Below are 26,400 nucleotides of genomic sequence, written 5' to 3'. Positions count from 1 at the left end.
TTGCTTTCATTGATTTATTTTTTACAAAAATCATTCAAAACATATATGTTTACTGCTCTACGAATGCTTTGGAAAATTCAATGAAAATTATGTTCTTGTATTAACAGTTTTGGCAATAGAGATAGAACTCCAGAACAGTATCTATCCACAGAATATAGACTACCAATAAATTAAAACAAACAATAAATCTTTATCATAACTTCTATTTGAGTAGACTTGATATTCACAATAAAATAGATCAACTATCAATCTATAATCACAATATCCATAGTTTCGTGAAATCCTAAGTTTGATTTTAAAGCTTTTATCTGGTTATCTTCCAATAACAGATGTGGATAAGATGTAGAATGATAATGAACCTTTTCCACAGTTATATTGGAGGATTATTTGAAATGACGCAATACTTAAGAGTCATAACTTCTTCAAGCCTCATCCCGATAGAATAGCACTTCAGGTCTTATATAACTCGAGTGAAGTAGCCTCAAGACATCTAAATGTCACCACTATTGAATTTGAAATTAACAAATTCGAGTGATTCATGTGGAACATCATTTGTTCCAAGATTCAAGGGACTCTCGAGTACAGTCAAGTGAGATCATTATGTAACTGAAATATTGTCCTAATATTGATACTATCGAATGTAGGAGGAAACAATCTCTTTGTAGCTCAATCTAACAGGAAATAAGCTGGATTAGAGGTTCGAGATGTGTTTCCTATATCATTCTATTTGAATACTTCGTGAATAATAGATTCTAACCAAGGAACATTAGATTCCAATTCATCAAAATTTTTGCAGATGATTCTAACCTATATATATTACATTCATGTACTGTACTGATATTATAAATCATTCTCCTGGACACATTCAGAAATGATATGTGTGAAAACATTGATACAAATCATCCACATCTGTTACAGAATGAGTCGTTGATGTGCAATCACCACCAATGAGTGGCCTTGGCATGATGGACAGCCGCCAAGTGAGCCGCCTTGGCGTGAGCCACCTCTGGGGTGTCGGTGACCGGCAGTGGCACATAGCTGTAGTGGCCGTGCGCCTGGGCATGTGCATCGTAGTGGGCGGCGTGATGGTTCCTGGCCTTGGCCTCGTGGACGGCCGCGTAGTGAGCAGCCTTGGCAGCCGCCACTTCGGGGGTGTCAGCCACGGGGTGAGGTGCGTAGTAGCTGTGAGCCGCCGCGTAAGGGTAGTAGGCACCCCCCGCGTGCAGGGTGCGGGTCTTGGCTTCGTGAACAGCTGCGAAATGGGCTACTTTAGCGGCTGCCACCTAAAAATACAAAAAAACGCATTCATATAAAAAATGTATCATGTTGGAGATTTTAGTATGAAAAAATTTGAATTATTTCATATTGATATAAATAACAGTATAACAGAAAATATGCAATGCAATGAAATCGTATCTTACTTTGGAGGAGCTAATTTTTAAACCTCATACACTACATTTTTCTTGTGAGAAAAATCTCTATGTAAGCTACAATAAATTCAAGAAATTGATGAGTATGTATTTACATTTTACGATGAGATTATTGATTATATTGAATGAAGGATAGTTCAATATGATAAGAGAAGCTATTTCTGCGAAAGTTTATGGAATTTGAGTGTACAACTCAAAATTCAAATTCGAAACCCAATAAATATCATAAACTTGAACATGAATTTCGTAACACAGTGGAAATTACCCATGTTTTTGTGGCATCTACTTTTCATCTCACAAAAATGATGGTTTATTTTTTGTTGAGAAAATGCAGTATTTAAAGTATACTTCACAGAGGAATTCATGAGAACTGAACTAAAGATGAACTGATAGAGGGAAAAATGATTGGATGAGTGATGTACAAGACTTTTACACTTAGTGGAATAGATTCATATATTTCATTTCGAATTATTTCAGATTAATTATTCCAATGCAGAACATTTCTCTCTGAGAAAACAGCTCTATGAGTCGGATAATGAATTCAGGGAAGAGTGAGTGTGTTTCGAATTTCACAGAGAAAAAATTTTAACGAAGTACTATTATTTCAATTCCATTAGATAACTAATTAAAATATTTCTGGTGAAAAGTCCGAATCCCCAGTGAGGAGACTTTGTTACACTAATGAAATCATTTTCCTAGTACTGATATGACATTTCTAAGAAAAATATCAAGTCTTCAGGTGTTCAATTTCAACCTGTTCCAGGAAATATGTTCTCAGTTCGAAAATTTAAAAATTCATGCAGATTGTCATTACACACTCGCAGGGTTACAAATACCTTTCAATATGAATGCATTTCAATGCATTTTTCATGAGAACTCAATACCATCTCAATTCAAGCACTTTTCAACTCTTTAATGAAATTATGATCATAAATTAAATTGGTTTGGTTTGACATATTTATCATTGTGTTGATTAATTCTTGATTTGAAGTTGGGTATTTGGATATTGATTATTCGAGCTTCAATACTTGATAGGTGATAAGTTTGGTAATGAGTTTCCAAGTTGTCACAATCAACTTGCTTGAGCGAGAAAGCTCAATACAAGTTATATTATTGTCTAATACAGCTCTGATGTTCTCCTCTGCCATTGACAAATAAGTTTCAGTCCAGCACAAACTTAACCATACTAGATTGCATCATATAGTTTAATGTCACTATAATAATGGAGCATAACAATTACAATACTAATTTTGGGTTTCAATTGAATAAGGAGTTGCAGCACGTATAATATGTGCTTACTTTTATTAGGAGTTTATTTATTTATTTATTCAATCATTCAGAATTACACAACTTACAGAAAAGTACCACAGGCTTATAAACTCGAAACGGTTCCGATTATAATTTATACAACAGTCTAAATGTAGCTACGTTAGTGTCATTTAACATTCATCATTTACACACTCAATTTACAATTCAAAACACGCAAAAATCATGTTTAAGTTTAAAAAAATACTTTTTTCTTAGTTCAGAGAGTATTATGAACTCCGAGAAGGTGGTTGAAATAAATTAATGTTCAACTAATGACTTGACAAATTCAAACACCCCTTTTCTACAGTGAATGCAATGGTCAGATATAATAATAACTGTGATCGAATTGTAATCATGCATTTATGAAATGCCTCTCTGAAAATAAAAGATATCATCTACAAAGATAATCACAGATTTGTCTCTATATCAAAGTATGACCTGCCAAGTTAGGACCACAGAATTAATTGGAAACGTTTAGTAGCTGGTAGTTACTCAGGAAGCAGCGTTGTATTATAGTCTGTCACAACTAACCGTGATGACTTTGTCCACTACTTCAAAGCCATTCACTTACAACTTCTCTCAATGGAATAGACTTCTCTCGATGATTCGAGCAGCAATTTGTCGTTGTACATGTAGCGATATTGGATTTATCAAAGGTTTGCTTCGAACCAAAGATGATTTGAATGTCTAGTTGTGATTGCCTCAGCAACCGATTTGTACTTTGATTTTAGTGATATCCGTATTCCTCTTTAATCGTGAATAATGTAATTTCCTTTCCTCGTTCACAAGATATATGAGAGCAATACAGACTTGAATGTTCTCTCCATATATGCAAAATAAATCATAATTAGTGTAACCGGGTTAAATCACTGGTTAAATTGATTAGTGTAACTGGTTAAATCACTTAGATTTAACCGGGTTAAATCTACCAGTTACTAAACGTTTTCAATTAATTTTGTGGTCCTAGCTTGGCAGGTCATACTTTGATACAAAGACAAGTTTGTGATTATTTTTTTGGATGATATCTATGATTTGCAGAGAGACATTCCTTCTTTTTCCTCTTTCCAATTATTGCCAACAAAGGTTCACATAAATATGACAGAGTCTATCTAAACCTTACAGCATTTTCATTGAACAGTACATTGATTCATAATGTTCCTTCTTCTGACTGAGAGCCAGATTAATCATGGAGTGAAAATTGATCTTATTCCTTCTCAATCCTCATTCATCTCAAGTTTATATAACATTTCGGAAGAATATATTTTCATAGCACCTCTCTTCAACCCATACAAAGCAACAATTTTGCCGCTTTAGAAAGGTTTAGAAATATTAAAATTTTTTAATAATGTACAAATAATCAAGATTGGTTGGAAAGTTTTATTCATTTCTATCATCGACTTCCGGCCGGCGATTGTCTAGCCAAGCCGAAAATTTGTGTTTTTTTATTGTATGGTGTTGACATCAACAATAAAGCGTTCTTTCTTCTTCTTCTCCTTCTTTTTCTTTTTCTTCTTCTTCTTCTTCTTCTTCTTCTTCTTCTTCGTAGCTTTCACTCCTTCTCTTCTCAATCTTCTTTATTTATACTCATCCACTTTTTTCAATCCTCTCAGTTATTTCTGTCCCCATTAACTCACATATTCTGCCTATTTTAATGATATTTTCTACAATTTATTTATCTCCCTCACTCTCCATCTCTAACTCGCTTAGGTTCTCTGTTTCTCCTATTATCCTGTCAACCTACTTCAAATTCCCTCTAGTTTCCTCATTTATTATATGTTATCTAACTATCCTCTTCCTCTTTCCATTCTCTTTTCTCCTTATCATAATCAACTTTTTTCCTACCCCAATAATTCCTCCTCTCCACCATTTCTCAATCACAGTCCAATTCAGTCTCGCCTCTTTCACTTTTCCCCCTCTTTTCTCTGCTCTCTCTTTCATATTCACTCTCTCTTTCCATTCTCTCCTTCTTCCTTCTTCCTTCTCTCTCTCTGCAACTACAGATACAAAAATATTTCATCTTAATATATTGTTTTGATAATTATTATACTTTGTAAAATCTTTATTTTTAGGGTTGTTTTGTGTGCATGTGTGAGTGAATGGCAACTTGATTAGATCTTCATTTCTGATAGGTTTCCCTATAGATTTATCTAGTGGAATTTGAATTATTGTTTCCAATTGTATAAATAAATAAAGTTTAAAATTCTCTTTTATTATATGTTATTGTATTTTGATTAATAGTTTTATTTACTTATATATTAATCTTATGTAATCTTATTACATAATATGTAATCTATTTTTTCTGTTCTTATGTAAATTTGTCTTCTTTTGTAAAGGGTTGTGTGGCAGAGAGGACCAGGAGTCCTAATTCCGCCCTAATAAAGGCATATAATCAATTAATCAATCAATCTCTTTTCTTCTTCTTCTTCTTCTTCTTCTTCTTCTTCTTCTTCCTCCTTTTCGCCCTCTTCATCTACTTCTTCTTTTTTTCTATTATAGAATTCTAGAATGTTGATCAATGATTAGAATATAGTTGTCATACCTCAGGAGTATCCTTGACAGGCAGTGGTGCATAAGCGGCAGCATAGCTGGCGGCATATGGGTAGTGAGCAGCTGGAGCATGGGTGTAGGCATGAGCATCGTAGAGGGCGGCGTGATGGTTTCTGGCCTTGGCCTCGTGGACGGCAGCGTAGTGAGCAGCCTTGGCAGCCGCCACTTCGGGGGTGTCCTTCACGGGCACTGGCACGTAGTACGAGTAGTAGCCACCGGCGTAGTTGTTGTAGTAATCCTGCAACACAAGATTGGACAATCATCAGATGAAAAAAATGGTAGAATTCGTGCGAGGAAAAAATTATAAGATTTGGTGTTGGATCAAGAGATGCACGACTGGCATTAATCTCAAATAGATGGAATTAAATAGAGAATGCATTTATTCAAATGCTAATTAATATATAACTATTATTTAACGAAAATCCTAAATAAATGCTGCAAATCACCCCGAAGACTTCTGCTACTGCAGACATTGACAACAGGGTTAACAGCTAGATGGAAATTCGATGAGAACTACTGTCCAAAAATTAGTTGCCAGCCCGGGAATCGAACCCGGTACCTCCCAATTGCTAGTCAGGAATGCTTACCCTTACACCAAACTGACAATCTCTCATCTCTGGACAGCAGCGCTCATTTTATACGAAGCCATAGCGGCCAACCAATACATGGAATTAAAATAATAGAGAATGCATTTATTCAAATGCTAATTAATATATAACTATTATTTAACGAAAATCCTAATTAAATAAATTTATTGGAATTAAATAAATTTATTTAGGATTCTCGTTAAATAATAGTTATATATTAATTAGCATTTGAATAAATGCATTCTCTATTTAATTCCATCTATTGGTTGGCCGCTATGGCTTCGTATAAAATGAGCGCTGCTGTCCAGAGATTGTCAGTTTGGTGTAAGGGTAAGCATTCCTGACTAGCAATTGGGAGGTACCGGGTTCGATTCCCGGGCTGGCAACTAATTTTTGGATAGTAGTTCTCATCGAATTTCCATCTAGCTGTTAACCCTGTTATCAATGTCTGCAGTAGCAGAAGTCTTCGGGGTGATCGTAGCATTTATTTAGGATTTTCGTTAAATAATAGTTAATCTCAAATGCTCTTTTGTAATCGATTTTGTATATTTGGGAACCTTGATAATCTTCCAATAGAGTCTCTCGAAGAAGCGGTTTGCAGCTGTTTATAACACAGTGTGTTGCTGGATCTAAAACTATTTTAAGTTATAAACAGAATCACCTCCTATCTGAATCTTATTCTTCAATCATTTTGAAAACTACTGAATAACAAGCTATAACTGAGGCCACAATATTTTGTTGGAAATATCACTGGCCAGAATAGCCGAGACGACTAGTGGTCGTCGTTGCACCGTTCAGTCTGCTAGTGCTACCTGGTCGCGGGTTCGAATCCCGCCGAATCTTATCAAATACGTAGGGACGTTTGGTTATATAATCAAATCACCCACGCACAAGCAAAAAAGCAACCGTAATAAATAAAATTATAAAAAAAACATAACTGCAATTAGTTTGAGGCACATAACGTGAAGCATTATGAATGGTTTTTCTAATAAAAAGCTCTCAACTTCACTTTATTCTTGAAACCTTTTAATAAAATCACTGAAATTTTGCATTATTCATTAATCCTTGTCTGAGCCTGTTGATCATACTATTTTTCTTTCATTTGGGCTTCTGATAGGTGATTAATATGGAGAATACTAGTAGTTCTGTGAACAGTAGACCTTACGCAGTATTCTCATCCACAAGTACCTGATTGAAACTATAGACCTTATGGAAATACAGCAATAGACTGGCTTCTCCACATATCTGTGTAATCACTTGTCAGCTGATTTATGATGAATAATATTTTATAGTCTGATTTTTACTCTAATATTGGCGTATGAAGGAGGCTCCTTTTTCCTTTTATATTATCCTCGAAATGCAAAATTTCCAAAAACTTTGTATATACGTCGACGCGCAATTAAAAAAGGAACATACCTGTCAAATTTCATGAAAATCTATTACCGCGTTTCGCCGTAAATGCGAAACATAAAAACATTTGAACATTCAAATATTTGAACAATTAAACATTCAAACATTAAGAGAAATGCCAAACCGTCGACTTGAATCTTAGACCTCACTTCGCTCGGTCAATGAATCCTAGACCTCTCTTCGCTCGGTCAATTAATATTTCAAATTCAACTAACCTATCAATTAGAATCAGGTTTTTATAGAGAAGATACATTGAAGGTGGAATACATTGGTATTTTACAGCCTTTCAGGCTGGCCACTAACGATAGGACATGCATGATGAAGATCTGTACATACATGCTTATAGTGAGAAATTATAAATAAAAAATGTTAATGGTAAAAAATTATCCAACCTCAGATAGAGCAGCGAAGAAAAAATAACAAAAAATCAAAGATACAATAACCTAACTTCGTAAAATCTTGTTAGAAGCCTTTCGATGTGATTACACAACAGTGTTTGACAACAAGTGTGCACACATATGTTCACCATACTACTGTCCTGTCTTTGATGACCACTCTCAGATATGCCATTCAACAAGTTAATAACGTGATAGTCAATTGTCTAATAGTCAAATGAGTACCTGGTAGGGGATGGTAGCATGAGCTCTAGCCTTGGCCTCGTGAACAGCAGCGAAATGTGCTGACTTGGCAGCGGCGACCTCTGGTGTGTCCTTGACCTGGGTGTAGTAGCCGGGGTGCGAGTGGGCTGCCGCATACGGCACGTAGGTTGCTCCCGCTGGGTAGTAGGCACCGTAGGACGCATGAGCGTTCCTTGCCTTCGCCTCGGCTACGGCTTGGAAGTGGGCTGACTTGGCTACTTGAACCTGAAATATCAATGAAATTCCATTATTCATGAATATATTATATTATTACTCATGGATTTATAGCTTGTGAACCAATCGAGTAAACCAGTATCGGATAGCCTAGTAGCTAAACACCTGCATTTTTGGCAAGAATTTTTTTCTGTGGATGTTGCCAGACACAAATAATCAAACAATCATTTCAACGGTATCTTAGCTCTATGGTGATGCCCACATAATATCCAGGCTTGTGCGTGGGTAATGAGTTGAATGATTATGGGATGAATATGATTATCGTTTCTCCAAACCACCGGGAGCGATTTTAAAGCTCATGACATTTAGATATTTTAAAATTACATTTACAGAGTTGGCTCTAAAAGTAGTCACACAACGGGAATAGCAGTCCCAGGGACATATCGATAGCTTATCAGCGCCACGATAAAGACAAACACTTCCCAATGCTTCTCAAATAGATTCCTTCTCTCGTTTTTGTGAGATTGGCTTCTACAGTTTCTAAATCAGTTTCTACAGTTGAAGCTATGATTCTGTAACACGCTTGGTGTTGAATGGTATGAAAGTTTAAAATGTATAGAATTCAAAGTGTGACGGAATGAGAAAATTATAATGAGTTCGCTTTTCAGAATTCTCCATTTCCCATTGTATCATGAAAGAAAAATGTGAAGTTTCATCTCGAATGATTGTGTTATTGCGATTGATGATTTTATTTGTTGAATTATCATGTTCCAACCTCAACAGATTCGTATTGAGAAAATTTTGGAACAGACACCTCTGTACAGATCACCTCCATCATAATTACACCATCGAAAAATTTACAGATTGAGGCCCGTATGCTCAATTCTAGTTTGAACCAAGTTTAAATCGATCGAGGATTGAATTGAGCTATATGGTTGCATTCTTTATAATGTGTTTCAATTGGACCAGCTTATGGTTTCAACTGGAGGTGTATTGAATTTCTATAGAGCATAAAAGGCTCAAAGGTCAGAATAATGATAACAAATTGAAACAGCACATACATAGTTCATAGAAAAAAAATTGAAAGCTAGGCTTTGAGTAGCCACGAAGGACAGACTCTAACTAATAATCCGTAAACTAAACTGACCTCAGGTGTGTCGACTCCAGGAGGCAGATGAACGCCGGGAATGGGACCATGATGGTGAGCGGCTGCGACAGGGACGTGTGTCGCAACGACCGGGCCGTGATGGACGGCTGCTGCACCGATGGCCGGGTCGTTGGTGGCTGCGACACGGAACCCGTGCACGGGATCGGCCACGTAGACGGCCGTCTGCACGATGCCGTGTGCGTCCACGTATGAGTACTGGCCTCGTACCACGCCGTCTGCTGTTTTGGTTTCGGTCTTGGCCGATGGGCCACCCGAGTAGCCGTAGCTGTATTGGCCGATGCCATCCTGGGCGTGGAACTGGGTGGACACCGCTGAGCTCGACACCAGAGCAATGCAGCTCAGAACGATTGCCTGTAATTTTACGATTATTCAATAGATTTATGAATCTTCAATAACGTTTGAACATGTTACATATGAGTTGAAATGTTATAATTTACACATTATTGTGATTTATGTATTTTTGTCATTTCTAATCACTTACAGTTATATGCACCATCTACGTTGAACGCTAAACTACGATCATCATTAAAATGTGTTTCTTTTCGAGCTTAAACGATTAGCTAATTAATTTTTGTTTAAACTGATATCGTGCATGTGAGTTTTATTCTGATTCACTGATTTGATTTTGATTCTGTGAAAGAATACTTCTGGACCAAGGCTGTTGTTTAATCCAGATCATATCTATCTACCATGAGTGATTTTATTCACAATTGGAAGGAGAAATAAATGAATAATTCTGACGCTTTTTTATTTGAACATATATTAACAGGAAATATTGGTTTTCTGATCATGAATGGGACATATGAATGGGAGTAAATAATGTATTATCAAACAGAATGTGAATAGAGCCAATGAGCGGTATAGCGATAGTAGTTTGGAACGGTAGACCAGAACGGCTAGCCACAGAACAATATAGGATTGCTCCTAAACTTGATTGTGATTGAAAGAGAGGCTGATTTGAGAAAATTCGCATACGAGAGTCAAGAAATGAAACAGGATTGATTTAAGTTTATCCTGTTCTGAGAATAAAGATTTTGAATAATTAGCACATGCATTGATCAGTAAGGCTTAATTTTCAAATCCAAATTTCAAAAACATTAGGCACAGAGAATTAATGTTGATAAATCTGTACGAATGAGAAATTGTTTGCAATATGATTCAATTTTCTTATTGGTGTAGTCTTATGAAGACATTTTAGTTTCCACGTTTAGACGTTAGCAGTTTCTGAACAAAGCAATAAACTCTAAATTAAACATAGAAAGTAAATTACGCAATTCCAACTATTCACTGAGAAAAACTCAGGAAATTCATCGTGGACTATATTGATTATTTCAAACGAATTGCGTGAAAATGATTTGTCAAAGCTTCCTTATTATTGGTGAGAGAATGCACATCATGAGTTACAAGACAGAATTGACTAAATCAATACAGGATAATCTGAACCCACAGAGATTGTAATACGATTCACCTTTTTTCTCTCCAGTTCCATTTAAGACTAATGTGTAATGTGTCTGAGCTTGGATACATGACTTTATCTAGCTTGAAGTATTCACGAGGATTTGATGAATTCAAGAAATTAATCAAGTTCAAAAAATATGGTTTCTTCAATATCCTGCTCTGCTGTTTTAATCAGTTTTGCCAATATTTCCAATGAAGCTTAAAATGGATTGAATTTGGAGAAATCCAAATACAGAGCATTATTTTAATGATCAATCTGTTTCTTCTCCCAATCTTTAACCTTGAATTTTGGCCACCAGACTATTAAGATTCATGCTTCATGCTTCCAATCGTGAATAGTTTTTTATGAGATTGATGTGGAACCCTAATCATCATTTTGGTGATGAACGTTCTCCACCCAATAAGGCCAACCTGTTCGAACATGTAGATTTACATGATGAGAATCGTATCGTAATTATAGGGCAGGCAACCTATTTTTTGCACTATTTTTCGTGAAACCATTTTATGGACACAGCTTAGGTAAGGAATTTGGATCAATGACCCTTTTGAGCATGAATAAATCAAGGTTGAAAGTTAACTGATGATTTCTTATTCGTTCTTCAAGCGCATAAAATGCGATTAGTTGTATTCAAAATGTTGACAGAGAAATTTGTCACTTAGCCTACTTCTTTAATCTTCCACTTCATGAATTTTGATTGGGATAAACATATATTCTAGTTCATTTAGCGCATTATGATAAACTGTCTTTCAAAGTATGTAGAACAACGATGAAGCTAGTTTTTGAAAGATATTTGTAATAATTTTTAGTAGATTCACATGGATACAGTTTTCTTCAAAAACAAAGAATATTATTCCCAATTCATTGAGGTACAGAATAGCAACTATATTCAAAATGAATTTGGATGATTATCATTGACAAGAGTCTGTAAAATTATACAGAGTATTGTATATTGAATAATCCTATTTGTATTGTATTGAATAATTTCTGTTGAATCTTCCAAAGATAAGTACTAGAAGTGATACATTCTTCGTAGTAAATCTCTGTCTGAGCTTGTCATTTCTAAATATCATGAAATAATAATAATAATATTTCCAAGAGGAAAAATACACAATTCATTCACATGAAATAATTCTTCCACCTCATCCTAGTCTAAAAGTTCTGCTCTAAAGGTGCCTCCGGACAACACTTCTTGGTTATTTACCAGTACGACTTTATTGCTTAGAATTGTTTCTACCAAACGCTTGGATTCACAATTTATTGTGAACACTATTACTCCCCCATTGGATATTTATCAGCTTTAATGGTTCCCCAGAAAGTGAACGCAAACATCCAATAACATTTCAGTTGGAGTTTGAAGCTACTTTTTCCAGAGCAAGACTGTTTCTGTAAATGACATTCTACGAGTACTTATCACCTTCTTCTGGATCCGTTCATTTCAGCTGGCACATAAAAAGTATTGGTATTCAATGTGAATTTTACGTGCATAGTAAAAACATCCTCCATTGAATAAAACTGGAGATAATATCAACAATCAGAGAGCCGGACAGCATACCATAACAGTAACAGTATCTTGTTACCGTAAATCAGTCTCCCTATCCTATTACAGTAGATTGAGTAAATAGAGGTGGGCCAGTCCAGTTATAAAATCAATGGCAGGTTTATCTGACCTTGTCTATAAAGTGCGCATATATAATTACTGTCCTGCTGAGATAATAGAGTAATGCAACATTGCTTTATTTGAAGCAAGGCCACTAAAAACTAGTGTGCAAAAACAGAATCCAGAAGAATGTCAGATGTTAAACCAAGCGGAAAACATGTTTGATGAACGTTTCTGTGAAGAAAACTATTAAATTATCTTATTTTATATCTCGCATGCATTATCGAGGAATGTCGGATTTCTCTGACATTGATAGACTTCCGTTATTCACCTGTTCAACTAGAAGGCGTGGTCACGTCAAATCTTAGAATTCAATGAGAATAGTTCATTATGTTCTTGTACACTGTTTCTTGAGAAAAAAATTAATGGGAAACATTAAAACAAGAGTGAGTGTTTCTAATCAAATTTTATTAGAAAATTTTGTAGAAATCACAACCTCATTTCGGTATTTCAATGTTACCTAAATTTGGGAGAGAAATAGTACAAGGTATTCTTAGTTTTTCTCTCCCGATCTGTGCTTCATGATAAAAAATAATAAATGGAGATTAAAGAATAAAGAATATAATTTTCCGCCCATGCAATTTATTCTGTTCAAGTGTGATACACACACATGGATTTTCTGATAGTTCCTTTTCTTAGGTAATGAGATAATTATATGAGTATGAGAGTATGATATTATTTGTTATTTAGTTGAGGTTCGAATCAATTTACTCTGAAGATAGTAATTTTATTAACAGTCCGAAATGATCAAAGAAATGACTGTTCAATTATCAGATAGATAGTCTCAATCAATGATGGAATTACATTGCAAAAGAAGTGAGTCATTGCGAAGCGGCTAGTGGATGATGAAATTGTGCATGATATAGGCCAACATATTCAGGATTTCTACATAATATGAACTAAACTCAATGTTTATATACAATTCGTGAATTTTCCCAATTAATGATAAGTTTGTCATTACACATAGCATAGCTGCTTAGGCTATGTAATTGTGTTATTTAAAAACATTCAAATAAAACAGAATGAGTGAAAGAGTTAAACTGAACTTAACAATCGTAAAGCCGGTAAGACACGTGTCATGCACTGCGATCAGATCACATATGACAACGGCCTAGAATGGTGCATACCACACATGTCCGTCATGTGATCTGCCCTACAATCATCCCTCCACCCCACAAAAATATCGGACATGAGTTGAATGGGAGTACTGTATTACTTGAAAAAGGCAATAAAAAATCAATTCAAAGAAAATTGAATTTTGTTGTTCCAAATGACCTTCGAAACTGTCAAGTTCAATATAGTACAGTAATTGGAAAAAGCATAGGAAACAAAATATAAATGAATTGAGAATAACATCACCAATGTGATCAAATATAAATTATCTCGTTCTTAAAAAATAAATATTGTTGAAAACCAGTTCCACTTGAATTCAGCTACAAATTCGATAGATGTGTTTGAAATTCCCCCAAGCATCAGTTCAGAGCTGTGATTGAATTATGGAATGTTTCGGTCAGCATAATTTGACAATGGAGCTCAAGTTGAACGCTCCATGTATTTTCCAATCAAGTAAACAGACACTGACAAAGTAATGAAGTGGCTGCATGTCACTCTGCGCAACCTACTTTCAATTAGTTATGCCAAAGGGTTTGTTATTCCATCAAACTGGAATGTTTTTATTATAAAAAGGAGTTTTCAACGGCATGGGTTTGAAAGCAAAAATATTCTGCTCATTATGAATGTGATTAATTGGAATCCAAATGTGAAACACGAGCGACGTGCAGACAAAAAAAGGTTACAGGAAATGTCGAGTATCATCAATATTGATTGGAGCTTGGTCCATCAGGTGTTGAAGTCTCATCAATCAAAATTTAATTAGCTTGTTATTCGGATTTTGCTTATTTTATAAATATTATCAATATGAGCAATTAAGAACTTTTTTGAAAAAAATGAGTGAAGAGAATAGAAAGAGTGAGCTTAGGGAATCTGTCATCGACTTTTTGTCACAATTATAATTTTATCTCTCCTCTGGGATGAAAAATAAAAAGTTAGTGGACGAACTGTAGCCCTACATATCCTACTCCTACGAGGCCAATCGAATTTGGCACACATTTATCGAAATATACATGTAGCCCGAGCTTCAATGTACAATAACGGAAATAAGGCAAACAGTACCGTAGATGCCGAAGAACGGATAATAATATAAAATAGCTTTGTTGTAGTTTCGACAGTGTGTTACATTGATAAATATTTGAAAAACTTACTTTTCTTGGCTGATGAAGCTCCTCCTCATGAGTGAAATGCATATCTCAATACGCCAAGAAAGTAAGAGTTCTTCAAATATTTATCAATGTAACACCGAATCTAAACCACAAAAAAGTCATTATAATTATAGTGTTTAGTCATGGAAAGCAACATCAATAATATATATAATGTATGATAAGAACAGATAGATGAATAAATCACATCCACATGAAAAATTCAATAAAATAAAAATAAAAATGTATTAATGAAACAATCAAACTCCGAAATGTTGTGGTAGCCTACTCTCACAAAATAATGCAAGAGCAGAGGATTGAAATTAAGCACTGTAACAAACTACTTGAATTCTCTCAAAATACTTCCATGATCCTCTACTTGTAACCAAATCATTGATCGAATTATATAGTACAATGCTGTTGACAATATTTAAAAATTAGTAAATTATTTCAATTTCAATTTATTATTATTATTAAAAACACACAAAACAAGACAACACAAAATTACAAAGAATTACGAAACAAATAAAATACAATAAAATGTTACAAATATAAAAAACCATGGGCTTTGTGGTTGGGTGTGTTGGAGAAGAGAAAAAAGAGAGGAAGATACCTTGCCAACTATGGTTTCCCATGTAAAAGGCAGGCAAAGAAGAGAAGAGAAGTAATGAGGAATTACATCATCATAGCTGGACACAAATTTGTATAGTTTTATATGATTGAATACGATGAGTATGATGAATAAGGATTCAATTATTTATTTGATGAATTACATGCAATAGAACACTTCAGAAGATTTGGTAATGAATCATTCAAACCAAATAGAACAATGAAGCCGGAATCTGAATATTCATTAGTGTTTAACTATATACTGTAGAATATATATTGATAAACTAGCTGTAGCCTATAGCTACTGGAAATGTATTCAATCCACTGCACAGGTAACATGTACACAATAGAGTGATAGAGTTGCTGAGACCTCTTGTAGACACATAGATCCATGTGTACGCTAATGGCAATCTGAGTGTAATTCATGAATGGGGGAAGTTGTACTCACCGCTTGAAGCTTGAATAGCACGGCCATGGTGATGGAGTCACTTCCGCCTACTACTACTAGCACAAATACTAGTTGAAATAGTGCCTACTAGCGAACCTCCCGCTGTCAATGGCGACTGGACTGTTCGTAGTTTGAAGCGAATTAGAAGCGGTTTCGTTCATTTATACAGCAGCAAGCTAACCTTAGGCTCCTCTCACCTGGCTCCTTCTTCCCACGACAGGTTAGGTTAGCGTGGCTTAGGTTAGGTTAGCCGGCTGGTCGTCTCTTGTTACATAAAAATAATCACTACCTTCAACGGCCAGTTTTGAGTGCTTTTTTGCCGGCAGACAAATCAAACAAAAACAACTACTCATCAATGTTGGATGGATTGGTTTTTGTTAGGAGTGTTAAGGTGTTTGGTTTCAAATTTGGAAGTCAGATTAAATAATGATATCCATATTGAAAATCTCAAATCTCTATCCAGATTGTGACGACGTTCACCCACCCATTCAATATATGAATATGATTTATGACACATGATATCAAAATTATGTGTCATAATTATCATATTCATCATTCATGATATCTTATCATAAATATGATTTACTAATATATATTATTCGATCTGAATACCGTTGTATATCACAACATTCTACATATTCTAGAGAGAAGTTCATCTCCATCTATAATCTATCAATGATAGGCTTTCATTGTTTGATATTCCCTGTTCACTCAATTTAGTGAAAACGTTTTAAAGAGAAAGCTAGCTGAATATATTGAACTTTTTCTGTGTAGGGCTACTTGTGATATAAATAGAAATAAAAATCTCAGTACCATTCTTTGAATTATTTCATCACAACATGTTTCAACATTAATACCAATTTCAAGACTTGAAAATGGCATGAATGTTGAAACATGTTGTGATAAAATAATTCAAAAAAGGGTACTTAGTCTATTTATAAGCTGAATATATTAATTCTAAATTGTGGATTATTATTCTTCCAAATGAATCAGGATACGGTACTCCATATCACACAATACTGCAGTATTGTACACATGAAAAGATCTCTAGATCTTCTGAGGTTATGGGCGGAGGTAGATAGAAGTCATCTGCGCATGCTTCACTGCTGTATTTTAGCAAACTGCAACAGCCTAGTGTACATTTTTCATTTAAGCCTGTAACTGTAGAGAAAGTATTTGACACTATTTTAAAATTGAGTAATAGTAAGTGTCTGGATATTTATGGTTTAAATGCTTAAATCTTAAATCTTAAAAATAGCAGCTGTTAATAGATGTGAAGTGTTGGCATACTAAGTACTTGTTCAATGAATGTGTTGTTGCTACTGGCACTTATCCAGAGGAGCTAAAAAATGTTAAAGTTTTACCTCTTCATAAGAAGGGATCAAGGAAAGAGAAAGGTAATTTCAGACCGATTGCTATTGTTCCTGTATTTTCAAAGGTACTTGAGACTCTAATGTATGAACAAATGTCAATCTATTTTGAGTCCAACAACATTTTCTCTGAAAAACAATTTGGTTTCCGGTCTCGAAGAAGCACTAATGATCCCATACCTAATGTGGTTAGTGGTGTAATTAGCAACTTAGAGAGTGGTGATTCTGTTGGTCTAAGGTCATACGATTTTTCCAAAGCCTTTGATATTGTGCAGCAAAAGATTTTAAGTGATAAACTAAATTTTTATGGTTTTACTCGAAGTGCAGTTCAACTTGTATTGTCCTATTTAAGTAGCAGGAATCAATTTGTTTACAAAGATGGCGTCCTGTCCAATGGTAGACTAGTTGATTACGGCGTGCCTCAAGGCTCTATCTTAGGACCCATTCTATTCAATATTCATATAAATGATTTGCCAATAAATATGGATAGCAATAGTAAAGATGGGTACCTATTTGCAGATGATTTTGGCTTAAAAATAAATTGCCCCTCCAAGCATGATCTTGAAAGTGAGAGGAATCAAAGTTATGTGGTTCTAAAAGATTGGGGTGCAGCAAATAATCTTTCTCTCAATGATAGTAGAACCGCTGACATTAACTTTTCATTCAGAAAGGTTAAGGGTGAGACTCCATTGAAGTTTTTAGGTGTTTTTATTGACCCTTGTCTGTCGTGGGATGCACACATTGACTATTTGTCAGGTAGGATGGCGAAATATATATGTATATGTTACGGAGACTTTGTGTGACTGTGGATGTGTCTGTACTAGTGAATATTTACTATGCACACATCCAGAGTCTCCTTTCTTACGGAATAATGCTTTGGGCAAACAGTGTAAACGCCAAATCAATTTTTGTTCTTCAAAAGAAAGCAATAAGAATAATATGCAAGCTACCATATAATGCACCTTATTCCATTCACCTAGGTATCCTGACGTTGCCGTCGTTATATGTCTTAAAAATATTATGTTATGTACGAGGCAATTTGAATAAGTATGATTCTAATAGCTTCGATAGTTTAAATACAAGAAATAGACACAAACTTGGAATTCCGTTGTACAGTCACACTAAATCACAAAGGAACTGGCACTTCACATCTATCAAATTATATAACTCCACACCTGACCACTTGAAGGAACTCACATGCACACAATTTAAAAAAGTATTGAAAACAGTGTTAATTGATGAATGTTTGTACACCGTACATGACTATTTTAGAATAGATTGGAATCGTTTTATGTGATTCATGTGTTATTTTATTGTTCTGATACTGACTGATCTTAGTGTTTTTGTGTTTGTTTTGACTTACTTTAGTGTTAAAAATTGACGAAGTCCATGTATTCATGTGAATATTTTATGACCAATAAAATTCTATTCTATTCTATTCCTAATTATGAAATTAAGGAATGCTGATTGGTTGACTCAAATAGCTGAATACAACTCAGCTGGATAATCAAATGATTTTGCTAAGCATGGTTGCTGTGGAAGAGGAGAATCTGTCCAGAGAGACTGTATTGAGGCAATGTAGTCTGGAAGTGGGAGTTGAAATGAGAAGAAAATAAAAATATAGATCCCAGATTGATAAGAAATGAACAATGGACAAAGAATTATGAAGATCAGCGTCAAGAGAGTATAAAGCAAGTAGGACAATAATATAAGCATACTAGGAGAAGGTTTGCATTTCATAAGAAGAGTTTCAAGAGCTAAGGTTCACATAATACTAATAATAGATGCGTTCAAAGGAGCAAGATGCTCCTTCAATCAAACTAAATTTGACCTAAGAGACTGAGATTTTCAATCAGCTAATCAAGAACTAGTTAAATTAGGATTAAAGTTGATTTTAGTTGATGCTAACTGGGAATCTATTACATTATTGTCTTTGATACAGTATTATACATCTTGATATTTTTGTTTTTCATCATAATTTACCGAAAAAAGTCGATTTTCAAAGTTCGCAGCCAAAATTTGACTTGCTCTCATTCTAATCATAAAAGTTACAAGAAAGTGGGATTCTTTTCCATGCTCAATTTCCTTATTTATATTATTTTGCGATTTTGAGAGTATTCATTTATAATTAAATGGAAGGTGGTTGTGATAATAAAGGGAGATGAATATGGAATTATAGTATAATTAATTATTTTATCGTATTTTTATTTGATCCGAGTAATTTGATTATAAGATATACGAACAAAAAATTGATGCAAAGTTGAGTGACTAGTTTATTAGGATAATTTTTAAGAAATATATTTCTTAATAATACTATCTTATTATAATAAATGAATGTAGTGATCTGGTTTGCTTGGGTCTGGTATCAGAGTTTTCAGGTCGCAACAGATCATTCGATGGCTAAACATGACTCAACGACTGTTTTTAGGTAGCTTGAATCAACGACTTCACGTTTCCAATCACAACGATGATGATGATGATGATGATGATGATACTATTTCATGAAACTAATAATGATTCATCATAAGCAAATCGAAATATCACTCACTCTTCTCATTCAATCACTCATTTACTTATCAAGCGTCATAAAAATCTACATAATCGAATTCGTTCGGATTTGGAAAGCTTGGGCCCTCTAGAATCGGATTTGAATAAAATACACCCAAAATCTACAGTCTCCAACGTTTCAGTGAGTTTCTTTCGTTTTTTTCGAGAATAAATTAACAGGAAAACGCAAGAATTTGGTACTAACGTTCAGGTCAGAGGTTTCTAGGGTCTGAAAAGTTTTTTAGAGGGCTTCAAAATTTCAACTAGGATACACACAAAACTCGCTATTATTCATCATTTTTCATCACGTTAATTAGAATTCATCGATGCATTTTCATTGGATTTTCCAAGTAGATTGGCACTTGAAATGGTTGCATACGGTACTGCTTGATGTTTTGAAAGCTCTCTAATCATTACTATCTCGAGGTTCAGAGATCTAGACTAAAATATCATGATTCTCATAATATTATCTTGATCATGTATCGTGGTGAGAAACAATTTTCTAGACTAAAAACTATGATACTTATTATATTATCTTGATCATGTATCGAGGTGATAAACAATTTTATTGAAATAAAATATATAATCCTTTCTACAATCCTTAGTTACATAGCTGAAATCAACCGATGAATAGATCAGGCCTGGTCTTTATTTACTTCATGGCAAAAGGAAGAAGCAAGATCGAATTAAAAGTGCAGGGAAACGAAACTAACCTCCAGATGTCATTTTTGAATGATTCAGCCGGCGGTCTAGAGGGTGAAGCTCTTGGACGGATAATATTCTCGTTATATTATAATACTGGCTCGTATAAAAATATTTAATATTGATAGTATAGATGGCATACTATAGATAGGCCAGACTCAGCTTTATTGATTAATTTTAATTAGTAGTACAGTGGAAACCCATAATAATTAGAACTCTGCCTAAGTCAAGCAATCATCATTTAAAAGAACTTGAATGTTTTGAGTAGATTACTCCACTCCATTGATTAGTATTGATCAAATAATTAGTAAGAGAGAAATTTGATTAGCTGATTGAATACTGTTACTTCATTAACAAGAAAGTGCTCCAGAAAACGCACTACTGTTTGGTGATTAGCTGTAAAAGTTTCGTATGATACGGAAAAAATGTCTCCTCATTTAGCTCGCACTTTATGTGGTCTTGTCTGTTGGGAAATGACTGGAATATAATGAAACTGGAGCTGAGATGATTAAATCCTTTCAAGGCCTACTACGAAAATGGAATGAAAATGCAAATCTCTAAAGAGTTGATTACTTCTGGAGAGAATAAAAAATAGGATTATGAGTCTCAGATATAATTTTCCTCCTAGTTTCTTCATGAATGTTGAGAAGTAAGTTATTCTTGGAGAAAAATTGTATTGAACTTTATTGAAAATTGTATTATTGTATTAGGATTTCTATGTTATTGAATCTACTTTTCTTTGCAGTCACGCTTCAGCATCGTTACTTATTACATTTTTACTTACTACATTTGTAATGACCTGGATGAGTTATAGTATCTTATAATCCTCATCTGTACGGTAATAACTAGTGAGTCTGTGACTCAATATTGAAAAGATCAATTCACATTTATGAATTTTATAAAATTCTTCGAGTTTAATTCCTATCAGTGATTCATAAGGTCTCCTTGAATTCGACAACCTATGTCTCGATTGTTTTGACTTTTTGATTGATTGATTTTTCCGACACTCAAGGATATAATAATCACTAATAATACGGCATTTTATAAAGGTCTTATATAACTTATATAACTATGGAAGCGAATTAAAACGTCAGTTCTCAGCTCTTCACAATAAATATGGATCCAATCAATATTGATAGACAATTTTCTTGGATATATATGCTCCTAATTAGGTCTCATAGTTTATTCTCAAGTCATTGTCGACGCACGAGTAGTCTGTAGTGCCAAATTTGTTAATGATAATATTGATTGAATCATTCGTAATTTTGTTTCAACGGCAAAGACAAAAGATCATTTTTTAAATGAATAGAGTTTGAGTTTGAATTGTAGGAAACCTGGTTTTCAGATTGTGGTAGATCTGGTTTTCAAGGTAGATTCTTTCAATCTACTTCCAAAACATTATTAGTATGATGAAGTGTACCCTATTCATTCATTAACCATCATCACAATCTTAAATACAAGGATTAGGCTATTGCCTGTTCCGACTTAAAAACATCTTATTGCTTCAATTTGAGTTTTTCAATTCATATATTATACAGATCATTATTATAATACATAGATCTCTTATGTAGCCTACCAATTGATTTTCTACCTTCTGCTTCATAATTTGATACTTGTAGGAGAAACCTTTGATTTATTCATTATTGATTTTCCAATATGATATGAGAAAGGATTCAGAGCGTAAATTATCTTTTCAATAACAGTAGTAGTAGTTACTACTGTATTCCATGGACCAATTAATTTATCATACGGCAAAATGTGTCTTTATGTAACAATAAACTTCGTTTTGATTCTATTTGAATTGAAAATTTTGACCTAAATCTCTACAGTGATGCTCTGATAAGCCTGCAGAGTAGGGAAAGATCCAACAATACAAAAATAACCATATACGATGCATACACTATCAGTTTCTCCATGAACTCCCTGTTTACTGTACCAGCAACCTATGCATTTTTTAAATAAGCCAGATGCATGGTTTTTTTTCATCGAAATTTTATTGAAATCGAACTATGTTGAGCTTCGGTGTGGTATCAACTATATTTACAAAAATGGTAGGGTAGAGGTTTGGTTGGTTGTTTGGATTTGTTTTTAGTGGTGGTAGGCGGAGTATTTGGCGGCGCTGACGGCGGCGAGGTGAGCAGCCTTGGCGTGGGCAACCTCGGGGGTGTCAGTGACGGGGAGGGGAAGAGGGGCGGCGTGTGGGGCGTACACGTGGGGGGCGGCGTAAGCGTGGTAGGCTGGGGCGGCATGGACGCGGGCCTTGGCCTCGTGGACGGCGGCGAAGTGAGCGGCCTTGGCGGCGGCTACCTCGGGGGTGTCAAGGGGAGCGTGTGGGGCAGCCAGAGCCAGGGGAGCGTGAGGAGCGGCGAGAGCCAGGGGAGCGGCCAGGGGGTAGGTGGCAGCTGGGGTGTAGGCGGCGGCGTATGGGTAGTGAGCGGGGGTGTAGCCGTGGTGGGTGACTGAGGAGTAAGCGAATCCCTTGGGCACGGAGTAGGCATATGGGTATGCGGCGTAGGCAAGGGGAGCGCTCCTCTTCCTCCTCCAGGAGTGGATCAGAGCCTTCTGGTCATGGACGGCCTGGATGTGAGCGGCCTTGGCAAGGGACACCTCGGGGGTCTCAACTCCTGGCAGGTAACCATGGGCGTAGATGACTGGAGCGGGAGCGGCAACGTATGGGGCAAGGGGAGCGTAGGTGGCTGCCTTGTACACTGGCAGGGGAGCGACGGCGGGGAGGACTGGGGCAGCTGGCACGATGGGGGCGGCTGGGATGACAGGGGCGGCTGGGATGACGGGGGCGGCCTTGACGACTGGAACAACTGGAGCGACGGGTGCGACTGGGGCGGCGGGAGCAACTGGGAGGTTGGTGGCGGCTACCCTGAATCCGTTGTGGGGATCAGCGACGTAGCTGGCGCTCTGCACGAGTCCGTGTCCGTCGACGTAGGAGTATCCTCCCCTGACGACGCCGTCGGCGGTCTTGGTCTCAGTCTTGGCCGAGGGGCCACCCGAGTAGCCGTAGCTGTACTGGCCGAGCTCGTCCTGAGCGTGGAACTGGGTTGATACGGAGGCGATTGGGGCGACTGAGGCCGAAGCCAGACCAGCGCACAAAAGCACAACTGCGGACACCTGTGACACACCAACGTAACGTTTTAGAACAAAAATTACGTTTCTTTTGAATTTAACTATAAATTGAATTGTGAATGTTCTGTTTAGAAAACAAAAGTCTGAAAGTGAGTAATAAGAGTCTGTGAATGTATTGTTTCTCAAAATACTCTAGTCCTAATCATAAGAATCTAATTTGCAAAACAATAAAAAAATAATGTTTTTTTTTCAAAAAAGTATACTTTAGAAAAATAAGGATTATTTTTCTTCTCGATTTGAATAACAAACCTATCTGAATAAATTTCACTCAGTATTTCAAACAATTAAAAAACACAGTTTCAACCAAAGACTGATAACTCAATATGAGTATGAACAGGTAAAATGATTGAGTATGCTGACAACAGTTTTCCACAGAAATAAACATATTTATACCATTTTATTTGAATGCTCATTGATTTAATTAGAGCAGTTTACATTCTGCTTGGTAAATCAATGCAATTTAATAATATAATTACTATAGAAATATGCTTGTTCAATGTATTGTAATGTATTCATATCTAACAAAAGCGGTTCGTCTCTAACAAGAGAATAATAGAATAGCAAATCATATACTATGAAATTAATCTGATTGGATTTTTGGAGTTATCAGTATTCAGTATTCGATTAATGTGATTACTCCACTTCAAACACCAACAATCAAACATCTATTTGCACTGAATGAACAACTCTTATTCATGTATAAAAAATTGTCACTCCTAGAATGATGATCGATGTTTGAAATCAATATAAAAATTTATATCAGACATGCAATCACTGTTTTCCTAAATTTGTGGAACTAATGAACAAGATTAGAGAATAATAAATAATTGAATTTCTAATATGTTCGAAATGAAATCTGGAATTCGAAACAAGGAAAAACATTGTATTCGATATGATAAGGTAATCTGAAATAATCAAGTAACGTATAATACTTCTAATCACTAGGAATCCAATGTAGAGAGGAGTTTAAAAATACTGAGTACGACTTTAAACGGACACCTTCATTGCAATAGAGCACTCTCGGAACGTTAGTGTGGGAGAAATAAAGTTTGATTAAAATGATAACCCTATTCAAAGACTATGCAGATAGAAAATTTTATTACAATACTGGATAAATTAATTTATAGAAAATCGAATCAAACGAGTCAACTTCGAGTCGTACACGTTTTCACTCGTGTGTATAGATTCGTATTATATAGGTATCGATTTCGCCGCACTAGTGGAAAAGTAATTAAAAGAGAGTTTAGATTACTCTGGAGCTGCATTTACACAACATTAAAATCAAATCTAATCGAGTCAAATTTATTTACCAATTAACTACAATAAACAATTGAAAATCGAATACGATATGAGAAAATTAAGTAATATTTGCGATTTTGCACTTCAATATCCCATTCCATTTCAAATGCAGAATCACAGTAATCTGTCTGGATAAAGATATAGCATAGCTCTCTAAAGCTACGTTCACGTTCACTTGAAATGGACTTCAAAATCAAACCATCAAGCGGCACTTGGAATTTTCCGTTCGATTTTGTATCCAATTTCGAGGAATGTAAACGCAGATTTGGAGAGTAATCTATGAAACAGGTGTCCCGTTTCCCACAACTAAACCTCGGATAAGATTTTCGCGATCACCCCACCTATCAGCACAATTGAACACAAATATATCACTATAATCACTAATCACTGAACTGGTCTACTCACCGAAAACTTCATAGTGACGGCTTGAGTGAACCTCCTGAGCGACTGACTGTCTGATCGCTAGGACTGTTTCGAATGCTGTGCCGACTGAAGGCCCGCTCGCCGTTTATATAGTCGACCGAGCAGGGGACAGAGTTAAGGGCGGCAACCCAAGGGCCGCGGCAGCGGACGTTGAGGATAATAATTGCCGGTATGAGTAGGCCTAGGCCTAGGCCTACTCAGTAATGGAGCAATGAGCATCGGTTAGCCTTGGATAGAGGTGGTGGTCCTCGCAGCTTACACATTCACTTATTCACGTATACTACAGTTTAAATGGCACATATATATACTATATACATAGATTTATAGTATAACTACAGAATATGGTATCTGTCTTGTCCATTATTGGCCGCAGGCAGCGGGCGAGGTCTTCTGTTCTCCTCCTCCTCCTCCTAGACCTCCTCCTCGCCTCCTCTCATACCAGCCAGCAACTACCACGGAAGCATCCACGCCTATCTTGGACTATTATCGACTCCTATATCGACCGGATCAAGCACCAGTAGCATGCATCAACAGGATATAGTGCGGTATTCCCCGGGGAAGTTTTCCAAGTACACATCCGTTGGGATTTTTGGGTGGTTGTGTGTATATGCTAATGAGCGAGAGAAGTGACTATTCGAGACTGGATTTCGAATCTATTGTATTGTGAATGTTGTATGAATATTCAATACACTTGATTTCCCTGACAGAGGTGTCTTTGAATTTGAAAGGTATTAGGTAAAAGTAGACGGATTTCAAAGATTGTCGATTGTTGATTGAGAGCTTGATCATCACACACCTTCAGACTTTGAAAGGAAAGCAGAAAATTTATCATTCATTATCTGGGTGATTTGGGTGAATTTCTGTACTGAAACACATGAAATTAAACTTTACTCATCTATTTCTTTTTCCATGAAGAACTGCATGTAATAATCCGTTATTGAACTATTTTCAACGACACTACAGTCTAATTTTTGAATATTAGTTTTATTAAAACTAGTACTCACTTGTGGAGCATTTTCGGATTTTTCAAATCCAATTCCAACACGCTGATTTTCAGTGTTGAAAATGGATTTGAAAAATCCGAAAGCGCTCCACAAGTGAGTACTATTTAATAACTAATATTCAAAAATTAGACTGTAGTCTCGTTGAAAATAGTTCAAAAACGAAATTGAACTTATTGCGATGTGGAGGGATTTTGATCAATTACTCTCATACCTTTCAGATGAAATTA

At 35.7% G+C, this 26,400-nt stretch overlaps 1 protein-coding gene across 1 annotated transcript; it reads right to left on the bottom strand.

Annotated features, from left to right (window-relative positions):
- Positions 1-25,305, bottom strand: LOC111050036 (calphotin-like). The gene is made up of 7 exons (XM_039441881.1): positions 25,152-25,305; positions 22,400-23,432; positions 15,691-15,743; positions 9,242-9,613; positions 7,903-8,145; positions 5,278-5,523; positions 1-1,283 (listed from the first exon to the last, which is right to left on the bottom strand). The coding sequence occupies exons 1-7, from the start codon at positions 25,161-25,163 to the stop codon at positions 939-941; spliced, it is 2,304 nt and encodes a 767-aa protein (XP_039297815.1). The 5' UTR covers positions 25,164-25,305; the 3' UTR covers positions 1-938.
- Positions 25,306-26,400: the final 1,095 nt, after the last annotated feature.

The sequence above is a fragment of the Nilaparvata lugens genome, chromosome 1 (assembly GCF_014356525.2).
Source record: "Nilaparvata lugens isolate BPH chromosome 1, ASM1435652v1, whole genome shotgun sequence".
Classification (NCBI taxonomy): domain Eukaryota; kingdom Metazoa; phylum Arthropoda; class Insecta; order Hemiptera; family Delphacidae; genus Nilaparvata; species Nilaparvata lugens.
Note: the sequence above shows the minus strand (reverse complement) of the source record. Positions and strands in the feature narration are given on the sequence as shown.

Bases quoted from the DNA above. Each gene is read 5' to 3' on its own strand.
- LOC111050036 (XM_039441881.1), bottom strand. The intron at 15,744-22,399 runs AAAAACAAATCC...TTGTGCTAGTAG, and splicing joins ATACTCCGCCTACCACCACT to TAGTAGGCGGAAGTGACTCC. The intron at 5,524-7,902 runs GTACTCATTTGA...CTTGTGTTGCAG, and splicing joins ATGCTACCATCCCCTACCAG to GATTACTACAACAACTACGC.